This window comes from Lucilia cuprina, chromosome 4 (assembly GCF_022045245.1).
Source record: "Lucilia cuprina isolate Lc7/37 chromosome 4, ASM2204524v1, whole genome shotgun sequence".
Taxonomy (NCBI): Eukaryota; Metazoa; Arthropoda; class Insecta; order Diptera; family Calliphoridae; genus Lucilia; species Lucilia cuprina.
Genome location: NC_060952.1, coordinates 6,302,528 through 6,316,078, shown reverse-complemented (window position 1 = coordinate 6,316,078; position 13,551 = coordinate 6,302,528). Strand labels below are relative to the sequence as shown.

At 26.8% G+C, this 13,551-nt stretch overlaps 1 protein-coding gene across 2 annotated transcripts in view; it reads left to right on the top strand.

Moving 5' to 3' along the window:
* Positions 1-5,530: 5,530 nt before the first annotated feature.
* LOC111675664 (neural cell adhesion molecule 1) overlaps positions 5,531-13,551 on the top strand; it is a 139,145-nt gene continuing 131,124 nt past the window's right edge. For both annotated transcript variants that reach the window (XM_023436463.2, XM_046950730.1), the window contains exon 1: positions 5,531-6,372. In XM_023436463.2, coding sequence (XP_023292231.2) covers positions 5,679-6,372 — 694 coding nt within the window. In that variant the 5' untranslated portion in view covers positions 5,531-5,678. The remainder of the gene's footprint in view (positions 6,373-13,551) is intronic.

Below are 13,551 nucleotides of genomic sequence, written 5' to 3'. Positions count from 1 at the left end.
GTTGAAAAACCACACAAAAGCATACCAAACCCATAAAAATAATAAAAGTTTAATCGAAAAGAAAACAACAACAGCAGTAAATGGAGGGTTGGAGAAGGTGTAACTTCACAACATTTTCGTTTATTCGCTTTTGCTATTAAATTTCTGCTGTTTGCTAGAGATTGGTACAAAGCATAAAAATTAATTTATTATGAGTTTAAGAAGAAAAAATTTAACCAAAAAAGAACTTAAATGCTATGCTGTGACTTTTATCATTCATTTTTTATTAGACTCTAGTTTTTTCTGGCACCACAAGCTAAAAAACTAAACAACACTTGTTCAATTTTAAGAAAAACTTCTTTAAAATTTAAAATTTTTTTCTATCTAAAGTTTAAGGTATATAAGGCATAATAAATCAATTTATTTACTGATTTTGTCAGGTTTGAATAATATTGAGGCAATTGTTAAAAGAAGGAAAAAATTTTTCAGTAGGTTTTTATGATATAGTAGTTTGTAGTAGTTTAGTTATATTACAGTTCTTGGTGTTATATTAAACTTTCTATAAGAATTTCAAGTCTTATTTGTGTAATATTTTATTGCTGAAGCTTCGCAACAAAACCACTAATTAGCTTCTTTTGGATGTAATCAATTCACCCGTAAAAAAACTTTGCAACAATACCCATATACATACATATGTATAATTTTTTATTTTACCTAATGTTATATAATGTATATAAAATACTATTACGCTATAAATACTACAAAATTAAGATCATTTATTTGTTTTACACAAGAAACCACAACTAATTTTCAAAGTTTATAAAAACTATTACAACTTTGTCTCTTAAATTTAATGGATATTAGCCTATAATATAACCCACCTCAAATGTACACCAAAGGAACCATAAAAAGCTTATAAATTTTACAAGCACAAATAAATTTAAAGAAACAAGAAATAAGCCTGTTAGGGCACAGAAGAGAGTGGGAAAGAGTAACACTCAATGATCTAAATATTTGTGTATGTCCATATAATTAGATATATATTACCTAAACTTAAATATGACAATAACAGTAATCAACAGCAATGAACGGTAAAATAAACATACCTACATATGTAGCCACATACATTTAGTTTTTTCGTCCGCTTAAAGTTCCCAGGAAAATTAAGCAAAGTAACTATGGTTGTGCATGGATGAAGGCTATACGTATATTTATTTTTTTCCATTTATTTTTATGAACTTTTATCATTAGTCAAGCAATAAACCAAAACTTCGTTAGACATAAAATCATATACATATTTATATATAACAAAAAAAAAACTAATAAGAAAAAAAATATAAATAAATAAAATTCTACTAAAAGTTCACTCTACTGAGTGTTGATGAAATGAAAAGATGGTACATATATTGAAGGACAAAGCCAAGTACCAAATATCTAACATTAAACTAAACTCGACTAATGTTAATTTAAAGATACAAGGTGGGTTAATTTGTACTTACACGATTCGATTCTTTTCACTCAAAACTATAAGTTAGATCTAAAGCCCAGAGTTACATAAAGAGCATCATCGTGGTTATCATCACCTCTACAAAAAATATTGTTAAGGATGAACGGAGTCAAGTAGAAAAAAGTTTATAGGCAGGTAAATATTTGTGGCAAGTAAAACAAAGTTTTATCTTCCTGTTTCTTCCCAACGTAAGAAAGGTATGAAAACTTTTTTCGAACATCAATTTGATTTTATTTTAGTTTTGTTTTTCTGTTGAGTTTAACAACAGCATCTGAACAGGAAACTTTGTTCATTAGAAAATTTTGTGCGTTTTGTTTTCGTTGCTGATACTTGCTGTTAATCAACAGATGTAGAAAACTTATAACAATTTAATCATTACAAAAAAAAAAAAAAAACAAACAAAACTTAGACACAGACTCTTTGTTCAGCTCATCCTGCACGAAAACACTACCGTGCTGTCGGTGATGATTGACTAAGTAAAAATTGAAATATGTACTATGTACAGATAAAAATGTTAAAAACATTATTTTATGTCTGCTTATTTATTGAGTTAGCTGCAGTCAGGTTATTCAACTTACAAAACAACTACATATATATTTAAAATTACTTTAAGGTAGATTAATTTCAAAAATTTGTTTGAATTGTAAAACGAATGGCAAACTATATGTAAAATTGATAGCATGAAGTTTTAAAATAGTTTGATTTTTATTAATATCGCAAATTAAAAAGTTTTCCAATTTGAAAATTTACTTACTAATTTTGGGTGAAAGATAAAAATAAAAAATGACTGAACTAGAACTGAACTAGAACTGAACTAGAACTGAACTAGAACTGAACTAGAACTGAACTAGAACTGAACTAGAACTGAACTAGAACTGAACTAGAACTGAACTAGAACTGAACTAGAACTGAACTAGAACTGAACTAGAACTGAACTAGAACTGAACTAGAACTGAACTAGAACTGAACTAGAACTGAACTAGAACTGAACTAGAACTGAACTTGAACTGAACTAGAACTGAACTAGAACTAAATTAGAACTGAACTAGAACTGAACTAGAACTGAACTGGAACTGAACTAGAATTGAACCAGAACTGAACTAGAACAAATTGATTTTTTATCCCTAAAATAATCAGTTTAATCACAATTTCTTTTACTCCCTTTTTAATTGAACATATTTCAATTGCACTAAAAACTCAACACTAAAATATACAGATGCTTTAATATTTTAATGAATATGTCACAAAACCAAAAATGAACTTATGTTCCTTTTTTCTTCATGGATTAATTAATATGAAAGGAACAGGAAAAAACTATGAAATTAGAACTTATGCTTGCGTTACTAAATGTGTGTCTCTTTTATATTTGTCTGCCTTTTACACTATTTCAGCCCCTGTCATCAACGTTTAAGTAGAATGAGAATTAACAAAAAAAAAAAAAAATGGAATAAAAGATAAACTTTGGCAGGAGATTAAATCACAACTTCATTTTTATTTTTAACAACTCCCACATTTGTAGACAAACAAACACATACACACCCGCTTATATGCTCATTAACAGCACAACAACAGCAAATATAACTAACAGTTAGATGACAACTTTATTTAATTTAACATAGCAGACTTCTTCTGTCTATATATACTCCTATTAAGATGGAAAAAAGTATTGAGCAAAAGAAGCCAAGCTGCAAAAAGAGAATATTTGTGTCACTCACTTTCAAAGTACCGTAATTATTACCAACTTACTCAGTCAGTCACTTATAAAAAAAAACAAGTTCCTTTTTTCAGTCTTTGCCTAATGAAATACACACACAATGAGCATGTATTTTATATGGTTGTCAAGTGAGGAAAAGGGAAAGGATAACACAAGAACTGTGCATATGTTGTGTATGCGAGAAAAAGTTAAAAAGTATTGTTTGTAATTGTCAAAGAGTGTTTTGAAAAAGTTATATAAAAATATATTCATATTTATTTATCTATCATATATTAAAAGATATATATATACACACAAACATATTCAGTGTAATTAAACAAAAAGGATAAAAGTACAAAAACAACAATAAAGTTTTAATCAAACAGTCTTGTTGGTCTGCTGAAAACAGAGAGACAAAAACTCTTGCTCCTACATATGAGTAGAATGTGTGTGAAAGAGTTTATGTTGCTGAGTGTTTTACATTGTAATAATTATGAATTTTATTTCAAAGTGTCATTAGCACACATACGCTCTCATACACATATTATTTTATACAGAAAGGTCCTTTTTTAATCTTCTTTTCAATCAAAATATTAAGCGTTTGTTTTGTTTGTTTAATTTGTATTTGTTTTTATGATTCCTATTTTATATCCTATTTTTCTGTAATAGGAGGATGTCGTTTATTTGTTGTAATATTTTTATATCATTTTTTTTAAATGTCGTCACTGTTGTTTTTATTATTGTTTTTTTACTACTTTAACATATAAAATTCATAAATAACAAAAACGAAAAAGGAGGAAGACATTTTATTTGTATGTGATGTCATATTAGGCAAGGAGTGTTTGCATTATAACAATTGAAATGTTTATTTTTCAATTCCAGTTTTCTCTACGAAGACTTTTCAAGCTATCCACGTTTACAAAAAAAAAAAACTTTCGCTGCTACTACTACTTTCATTTTAGAAAATCGCAAATCTAATAGACATAAATAATGGTTGTTAAAATAACAAAAGTTTTGTTCTCATTTTCACAAAATTGTTTTCTGTTTTAAACTTTAGCTTACAAAAATTTCAACAATAAACAATAACGGCAACAAACAAAGGACACAACATGTTGAAAGTTGATGTTTTTATTTAGCCATAATAATAGAATCCTGTTTAGCAGGCAGGCACTATTAGTTACTGGGTTTAACATTGGATATTGACACTTTTATGACTTCAAAATATTATATTCTTTTCAGCTATTTTTGTTTTATTTCTAGTGAATAACGACAATAATGTCAACAACAAATACGTTAGTAAAAATATACAACAAAACAAATGTATGTATGAATTATGTACCCTTCACAATATGTTTAATGTTGTTTCTTTGCTACTGTTATTATTATTTTAGGCTGATGGGAAAATAACAGACGATTACATACGATTTTTACGAGTGATGTTGTGTTATTTATGACCTCAAGTTGTCAATAAAAGTTTCGAATATTGTACACATTTCTAAACAATTTTAGCTTGTTGTTATTATTTTACCAATGTATAAAGTATGTTTTTAGGATTACAGTTTATATGGGGTTGGGTGTCACAAATCAATATTTCAAATCACTTTAAAAGTATGTATGTTCGTACTCTTCCTCGAAACCATCAAATTTATGTTCGAATTATTTATATGTAATTGAATTTCTTCGCAAAAGCAAAGGAAAGCTTTTACATCAATTATTTACTGAGGGGGGTTCAAGGAATAAAATAATATAATTTATGGTCCTTCAAACCAAATTTTGGAATAATCTTAGGAAATTTACAAATTCAAAAACATTATGTTCTTGGTTCCAAAAACTAAACTTACAGAAATATAGTTAATAATTCTTTTTACAGCTATAGAATTCTAAAGGCAATTGTCTGCTTTAAAGTCCTTATAATTTCTGTGATATCATAAAAAGTTTATTTTTTTCTTAATCTTTTTTTTTTTTTTAAATATACCTTAATCAGGTAACCACTATAGTGCAGTATTGTTTATCATTGATTTACTTATACTTCTACGAGAAACAAGAAGTAAATACTTTTAGATAATTTTCGAAACTTTAAGCTTAAAACTTTTACATTAATATTTTTTCTTTTCTCTTTACAGGTGGTCAAAAAATTAGAAAAATTAGAAAAATTGCTTGGCAACATATCATCACCATTGGCAGCTACATAATCATCACTCAAGCAAAAAAAGACTTAAATCCTAAAACAAAGCTATTCATTAATAATAAACAAAATTATTTTAAAAACAAAAACTTTTATGATTCAAATTTATCTTAAACTCTTGTTGAGAGTTTTACACTTTATAAACTATTTTTATGCCAAAGTATAAATGACGTATTTTCATGATATTGATTTTACAACTACAAAAACCAGTGCAATAATAGTTAATGCAAATAAAACAATAATAAATAATAAAAACGTGGTTAAAGCAAAAGCTTCACTAGCAACAACTGAAACAAGGAGAACAGACTTTAAAAATGGAAACTTGGCAATTTTATACAAATACAAACAAAATCAAATTAATGCCAGACCAAAATCAATACCAACAACAGAGAATATTACAAAAACAATATCATATACAACACCATCATCATCACCATCAGCAGCAGCAACATCGTCATTATCACTATCAGACATATGCTACAACACAGCAAGCATTAGAGGAGGAACATCAACAACGTCCAGAACATGTAGAAAATCAAAGTTTTATAACAAATGCAAATCAGAATTGTTTAACCGCCTCCAGCCTACAATTGAACAAGCAACAAAAACAACTACAGCTAAATCAGCAGCAGCTGACGCAGCAACATTCATACAAAACAATATCAATACAAAAAGTAACACCGGCAACAACAAGAACAACAATATGCCAATGCAAATCACAACAAACCTCATCATCTGCCCAGTCACAATTACTCCACTATCAGCATCTCCAACATCAGCATCATCGTCAACACTGTTCTCAGCCTCAGCAGTCTGTTCAGCAAACACAAATAGAAACAACAGCAACAAGCAGAACATCATCAACATCAGTGGATGGCTTAAAAAATTGGTTACCTCGTCCTCGAAGTATCTCATCAATTGTGGAACATTTGGTTGTGATTGGCTCTTTATTGATCGCATTAAGTGGTCTGGTTGTTTGCGACGAGTCCCAGGATTTTCAAAAGAACAGTAAGTACAAATAAATAAGAATACATGCATATGTATGTATGTATGTATGTATGTATGTATGTATGTATGTATGTATGTATGTATGTATGTATGTATGTATGTATGTATGTATGTATGTATGTATGTATCTACGTATGTATATTAAATAAACAAATACATATTTACGTATTTTAAGTAAGTATATTTACTTACTTTTACCTACATCCTTTCTCACGCACTTATACTCTCATTCAAACATACACACATACGTTTGTTTATTTAATTTTATTTACTTATTTGTAGATTGAAAAGGGGTTGAGCGGGTGAATGAGTGAGTGTGCGTTTGTGAGAGATTTTTCTTTGCTTAAAGCTGATGTGTTTTCCTTCACATTTATGTAAATATCATTTAATTTGTATTTGGGTTAATAAGATGAGAGATATTGAATGATTTTCAATGATTTCTTTCTTTTTTTTGGAGAAATTAATGTGGAGTTGATAAACAAAAAGCATCTTTTAATTGGAAGTGTTGTTTATAGATAATATAGCTTTATCAGAGATAAATATTTTCCGTATATATACATTCAGGGGAGAGGGTGTTTAGATGCCACGTCTTGTCATATTTTTGATATGTGTGAACGTGGATTTCAAGTATCAGTAAAATTCAGAAGTATTTTTTCATGTATTTTCCCTATTGGAAAAAATAATCATAATTAGCAATACAATAGAAAAACGGGGTTAAAAAATTTTAAATTTTGATTTTTTCTGAACTCTGTATCCTCTGACGATGAATCAAAGAAGTCCAATTTCATCATTATATATTAAATATTCGCTCTCAGTCGGATATAAAAATTTCATTTTTTAAAAATCTTTTTTAAAACTTATTTAAATTAAACTAGGATTATTTTGCAGTAAAAAGATGCCTTCTTTAAAATTGCAACAAATAAAAATCTATGGAATTTTGGAAACTAATTTGAATTTTTATGTTGAACTACATTTTCTCAAAGTTTGCTGATTTGCACAATACTAAACTAATTATACAGTTGAGAAATAATTTACTAGAAAACTTGTAATTAACAAACTTTTTAGTTATTAAAAAAATTTTATGTTAAATAAACAAACACATGTGTATGTAAAGTAAAGCAAATATGTTAACATTAGATCAGACCAAAGAAAAAATTTGGTTGAAAAAGCGAATGTTTTCTTTATAAATTTCAGACTGTGAGAATAAAACCAGTGAAAGTGTTTTAGAAATTTGGATGACTTTTTCGAAATAAAGAATTTACCTTGCTCTTTACCTTAATTCCGAAATATTTAAAATTACAAATTGCGACATGTAACATAAGCACAAAGTTTACATGGATACAAGACGGATAGGCAGACGGATATAGCCAAATCGACTCAGAGAGTCGATTGACACACATTAAGGTAGATGTAGGAGTTACATATTTAAGTGTTAAAAGTATCAACACAAACGCACTATAGTGGTATATTTTAGGGACTCGTCTAATGTATGTAACAGTCATTGAACATTTTTGTTAAGCATTAGTATAGTTAGGAGAGTGATTAAAGTTCTTTCAGTGTTTGTATACATTTGGCCGTGTTGAAATCCATGAGTAGTTTTTTTTTTTTTGTAGATTTTAATGACTCTTTTGGGTAAAGTTATACAAAATAATGCAATTTAATACACAAGTGACAATTAAAAGCGTCATAAATAAAAAATACACTTGCAAATTAATGCCAAAAGGCAATAATCGGCCAATTACAAATGCTGCTATTTAATAGCTAAAATTCACAAAAACTGCCATTTTATAGTAATAGACTATTTTGATTATAAAAAATACCTTTATAATGTTAATTTAAATACTCCAAAGAATTGCAAATGAACTAAATAATTGTAGCCCCCTTATTCATAAACAACTTAATAAAATCTAATTTTCTTACAAAATTTGTTTTATAAACCTTTTATAAAATAAATTTTTATTTATGAATAAAGCTTTTAAAAAATATAAATTAAAAAAACTCAGATCAATAACTGAAAGTAAAAAAAAAATAAATTTCAGGGACATGGCCAATAAATAATAATGGTTACAAAAGGGAAAACGGATTAAGCAATAAGGAATTAACGCTTATGTTTATTTTTTTGCTCCTTTTTTCAATTCCAAACCACATTTACAGGCAGCTGGTCAAATGGTTTTATATAATAAAAACAATATACAAACATATTTACATAAGCAACATCATTCAGTTTTATTAACAAATATTGAATTGCTTGATTTTGGTTGTCCTAAATGATTTGAGCCTCAAAGCATATTTTCATATATTATATTTATTTTTTGTGTTTTTTTTGTTGAGGTTTATAAAAACAATTTTTTATTTAATTTATTATGTTCTATTAAAAATGTAGTATTTGTATATAAAAAAAATAACAACCACAAATTTTAACAAAAAAAATCAATAGGTATTAAAACACATGTGTACTTACTGTGCTGGTATTATTTAGTTATTCGTTTTTTTTAATTGCTTAAAATTAGCATAAAAATGTTTGATAAAAACTGGGTTAAAATCGACCAAAATAACCAGCCAACTAACCATTAAAACCAACAGGACAACAACAGGATCACAAAATATTAAAACATTTATAAACGCCATTATCAAACGGATTATAATAATACACAAATAAACATATATACATACATATGTATGCATGCAATAGAGTTGTTTTAAGGTTATATGATATATCTCTAATAAAGTTGCACTATGGGTCAACAAAAATAATTTTTCCAAGTTTTTCTTTTCATAAATATTTCTTAAATAAGAATTTTACTTTCAGGATAAAATCATAGATTGAAGGATCCTTAGTTCTCTAACATCATTTAAAATCTTGATTTCAGGACAATAATGAAAAAAATTTCTACAATTCTAGTGAGTTTGACATTATAACCTTTTATAATGTCCTAGTAATCGTACCAAGATTACTCTAAACAAAGTTTTAATTATTTTTCTCTTGATAATCTTAAGATTATGGATTTTTAGAGAACTATTTCGAAAATATACAGATTTGCAATATTTTTCAAAAAGTTATATATTTTCCCAAAATTTAGTAGACTGGTTCGCTTTGCATATATTAAGCTACGTTCACACCTATCACATATTTGACGAAAATTACGAAATGAAATGAGTTCCTTTCCTTTCTTCGACGATATCGTCTTTATTTGTTTCAACATCATTTGCATGTATAATCATTTGATAAGTTTGAACTTAGCTTTTGTAAACTGTATATGTTTAAGCTCAAATATTGGAGCTTTAGAAGGATTTTTCATATAACTTTAACAAAAGATTTTAATCATTCTTATAGTTAGTAGTAATCTTTTTTTTAATATTTTCCAAAAGGTATGACAGTTAACATTAAAACCCACAGTGCACAGATCGGCTTTATTTGGTTTTTGTTATGTTATCATTATCTATGTAATGGTAAATACCACAAGGCTGGCAAATACACAGAGACTTAGTCATACATATACAATTTTATAGACTAAAAATTCATAAACAAATACAACCAAAACCTATATATTAAGGTAGTTAAATTTTTAAGGTTCGAAAAAAATTATGCTGTTTTAGGAATCTGACAAAAAAAAATTAGGTAACTTTAAGCGGTGAAATATTGCCGGATTAGGATTTTAAATGATACTTCTGTTACCACTTTAGATTTCTTTACAAATGATTTTTGATAAAATATCTGTTAATATAATTTACAAAGATTTGGTTGGAATCTCCTTAAATATATTACATAAATATTTAAGCATGTGAATGTATGTATATATGTTTGTTTATATTTTTCTTTACATAAGCACATTTAGTTTTAGATTAAACATTGTTATTAACCACTAAACAACATGTGCCACTTGCAACGCATTTTGTGGTTATAACAATGATATATATAGTTGTGCAAACGTACAACACATACATATGCATATGTATGTATATATGAATGTAGTATATTTTAGTCTCAAACTCAATTACCTTTAAAAATATGTATATGTATATACTAAAAATAAAATAACTACAACAATTACAACACTTAAAACATATACAGCAGCTATTAACACCAAACTAAACGCCAACACATATGCAATGGAAATATCAAACTAATTATAAACACCCAATTTACACTGATACTTATAAACACTTGTACACAAACTTATGCACGTACATATATTTCCTAACACATACAAACATAAAAGGACCTCAAATATACTACTTTAACAGGCAAATAGAAAAACTACATTTATTTTGAATTTATTTAAATTTAAAAGCTTTTTTATTATTTTGAATATTTAGTTTAATTGTAGTTAGATTTTTCTTATTTAAATTTTTAGTTTTTGGTCCATTTAATAATTTGTTAAAAAAAATCGTAATTAGAAAAATATACAAATGAAACTATACAAAATGTTTAATAAATTTATTATATAATTTTTAAAAATTTTAAATTATGAAAATTGTATGATTTTAAATCATATTTTTCCACATTTGCATGAGAGAGAGATAAAAAGCGAGAGTAAAAAAGAGAGAGTAATAATATTTTGGAACTAAAATACTATTGCTTTTAATAGTATTTATATAATCTGTGGTTATGTTTCAAATAAATAGTACTTCAGCTCTATAAGTTTATGTGTAAACAGGGATTTTCATTTCAATACACTTATGTATGTATAAGTATGTTAAACTATTGTTTTTATATTTTAAGTATGTATATTTAAACCGATTATATAAATATCCATAAAGTTTTTAAGCTGAATTTTTATGCATTTGCACATAAGTAAATATTAAACTTATTTAATATTTGTTAAAATTTAAATACGTATTTTTATTTATAAAAGAAGCAACGAAATTTATTTGTTTTGTTGTATCCCAGTAAATACATAATTATGGTTAAACATATATTACACAAATAATTTAATAATTAAAAAATATATCTGAAAAATTTAGATTCCAAATATGTCCAAAAGAGGAACAAGCACTCCTTTGTATATTGTATTAGCAAATTTATGGGTTTTAATTAAGTTTCAACTAACAAATTTACCAAAAAAAAAAAAATATCTGTCCGGCCGTTTGTTCAGCAAACAACATGTTGCCAAACAATAAATTTTTGTGCAGTTCTATACGTTTAATCTGTTCGCTGACATTAATCGAATGTCATAGACAAATAGGCCGATAGACGGTAAGACTCATTAATGGCGGATTTAAGCATTTGACACCACCCAATGTTTTTGTTATTTTGATTACAATTGAAGAGACAATGTGACAAAGAGATACATACACAAAAAATAAAAAAATAAATAAATTTATAGAAACTGTAAATAAATAGACAAAGTGAAAAGTGATAACATGAGTTCTACAGTGAGCTATCAGCTAGAAAAATGTGTGGGCGTTTTCAGATACAAACATTGATTCTTAAGCTCTTTACGACGTCTGAGGTTTCGTAGCAATTATTTAAAAAAAGCTTAAACTGCCATGTTTAATAATGAAAAATTATAAACTATAACATTTAAGGTCTATTGTTGATTTATTTAGTTAAGAAAAAAAATTTTATAAATAATAACAAAATTTGTGTTAATACTAAATGTCTAACATTTGGCAAAATTTCTAAAAAAACATAACATTTCATTTCTAAAAATTAAATAACAACAAATTTCAAGTTCAAGACAACTTTTTCCACGTTGTAAACATCTTTCATGTAGTAAACATCTTAATTATTACAACAACAAATTTGAAGCTCAAGACTACTTTTTTATTATATCCCTTGTCTGGACTATCGAAAGCCTATGACTACACTATGACTAGACTATGACTAGACTATGACTAGACTATGACTAGACTATGACTAGACTATGACTAGACTATGACTAGACTATGACTAGACTATGACTAGACTATGACTAGACTATGACTAGACTATGACTAGACTATGACTAGACTATGACTAGACTATGACTAGACTATGACTAGACTATGACTAGACTATGACTAGACTATGACTAGACTATGACTAGACTATGTCTAGACTATGACTTCTACAAAAAATTGCGTTTATATATAATTTCTTTATACAGCCACTGTAAGCTTATAATCTCACGCCTTAAATTTGTGTTCTCAATTTAGATTAAATTTCAATTTATTTTAGTTATTGAAAACACAAATGACAGGCGTTGTTTTTACAACAAATACTTTGAACAATAAACAGTTGAATAAAAAAACAATTAATTTAAAAGTTATTAAAATATTATTATTAGTTGCTGTGTGCTAGTATTAAGTTTATGACACAATTTATATTTATTTTTTTTTCTATTTTATTTATGCCGTATCAGTAATTTATGTTTATTTATACACAATTTTAACCCTTTTTTTGCACTCTATAAGCTATTGTGGCGTCAAATGGAAAATTATAATAGTAATTATTATTATTGCTATTTTTATTATTATTTTTGTGTTTGTGTTCATTTTTACTCACATGTATTATATATGAATTACAACGTGTACTTAGGATGTAATTTATGTAGTTTAAACAGAACTCCAAACAGGATGCAGGACAATAAAATGTGGTGCGAAAGTAATCGTCATAAAACACAAATAACATGTGTAAATAGTATAACAAATTATATTTTCACATAAATGTATAAAGAGGGTGTTAAAGGATAAATTTTTACAAATCATATAAAAAAAATTTTAAGGAAATTACTATATTGCAGTTTTTAATGGTTTATTTTAGCAATATAAGGACTTATTTGAACGAATGCTTTGTTATTAAATTCAGCAAATTCAGCTTAATTTTTGTTTGAGCTATTGGCGATAAAATAAGTTTTCTGATGTGAATTATTCAAATATCAAATGAAAGATATCAAAAAATATTAATTCAAACTTTTTACTTTTTTCCACCTATTGCCAAAAATAGTTTATACTTTCACTTTAGAGCCAGTCTATCCTTTTTTTTATTTATGTTATAGTTTTGAGGCTTTCATGACATTTTTATTTATTTTATAGCCTGTCCACTATTAAAGTCATATTAGTGTAAAAAATGTTGACATAAACATATTAAAAGATCTACGACTAAAAGACACTTAAACATTTCATCAAAAATAAAAAGATACAAATAATTTATATAAAAACACTTACAAGACACATGAGAGATTATAGACCCGAGGC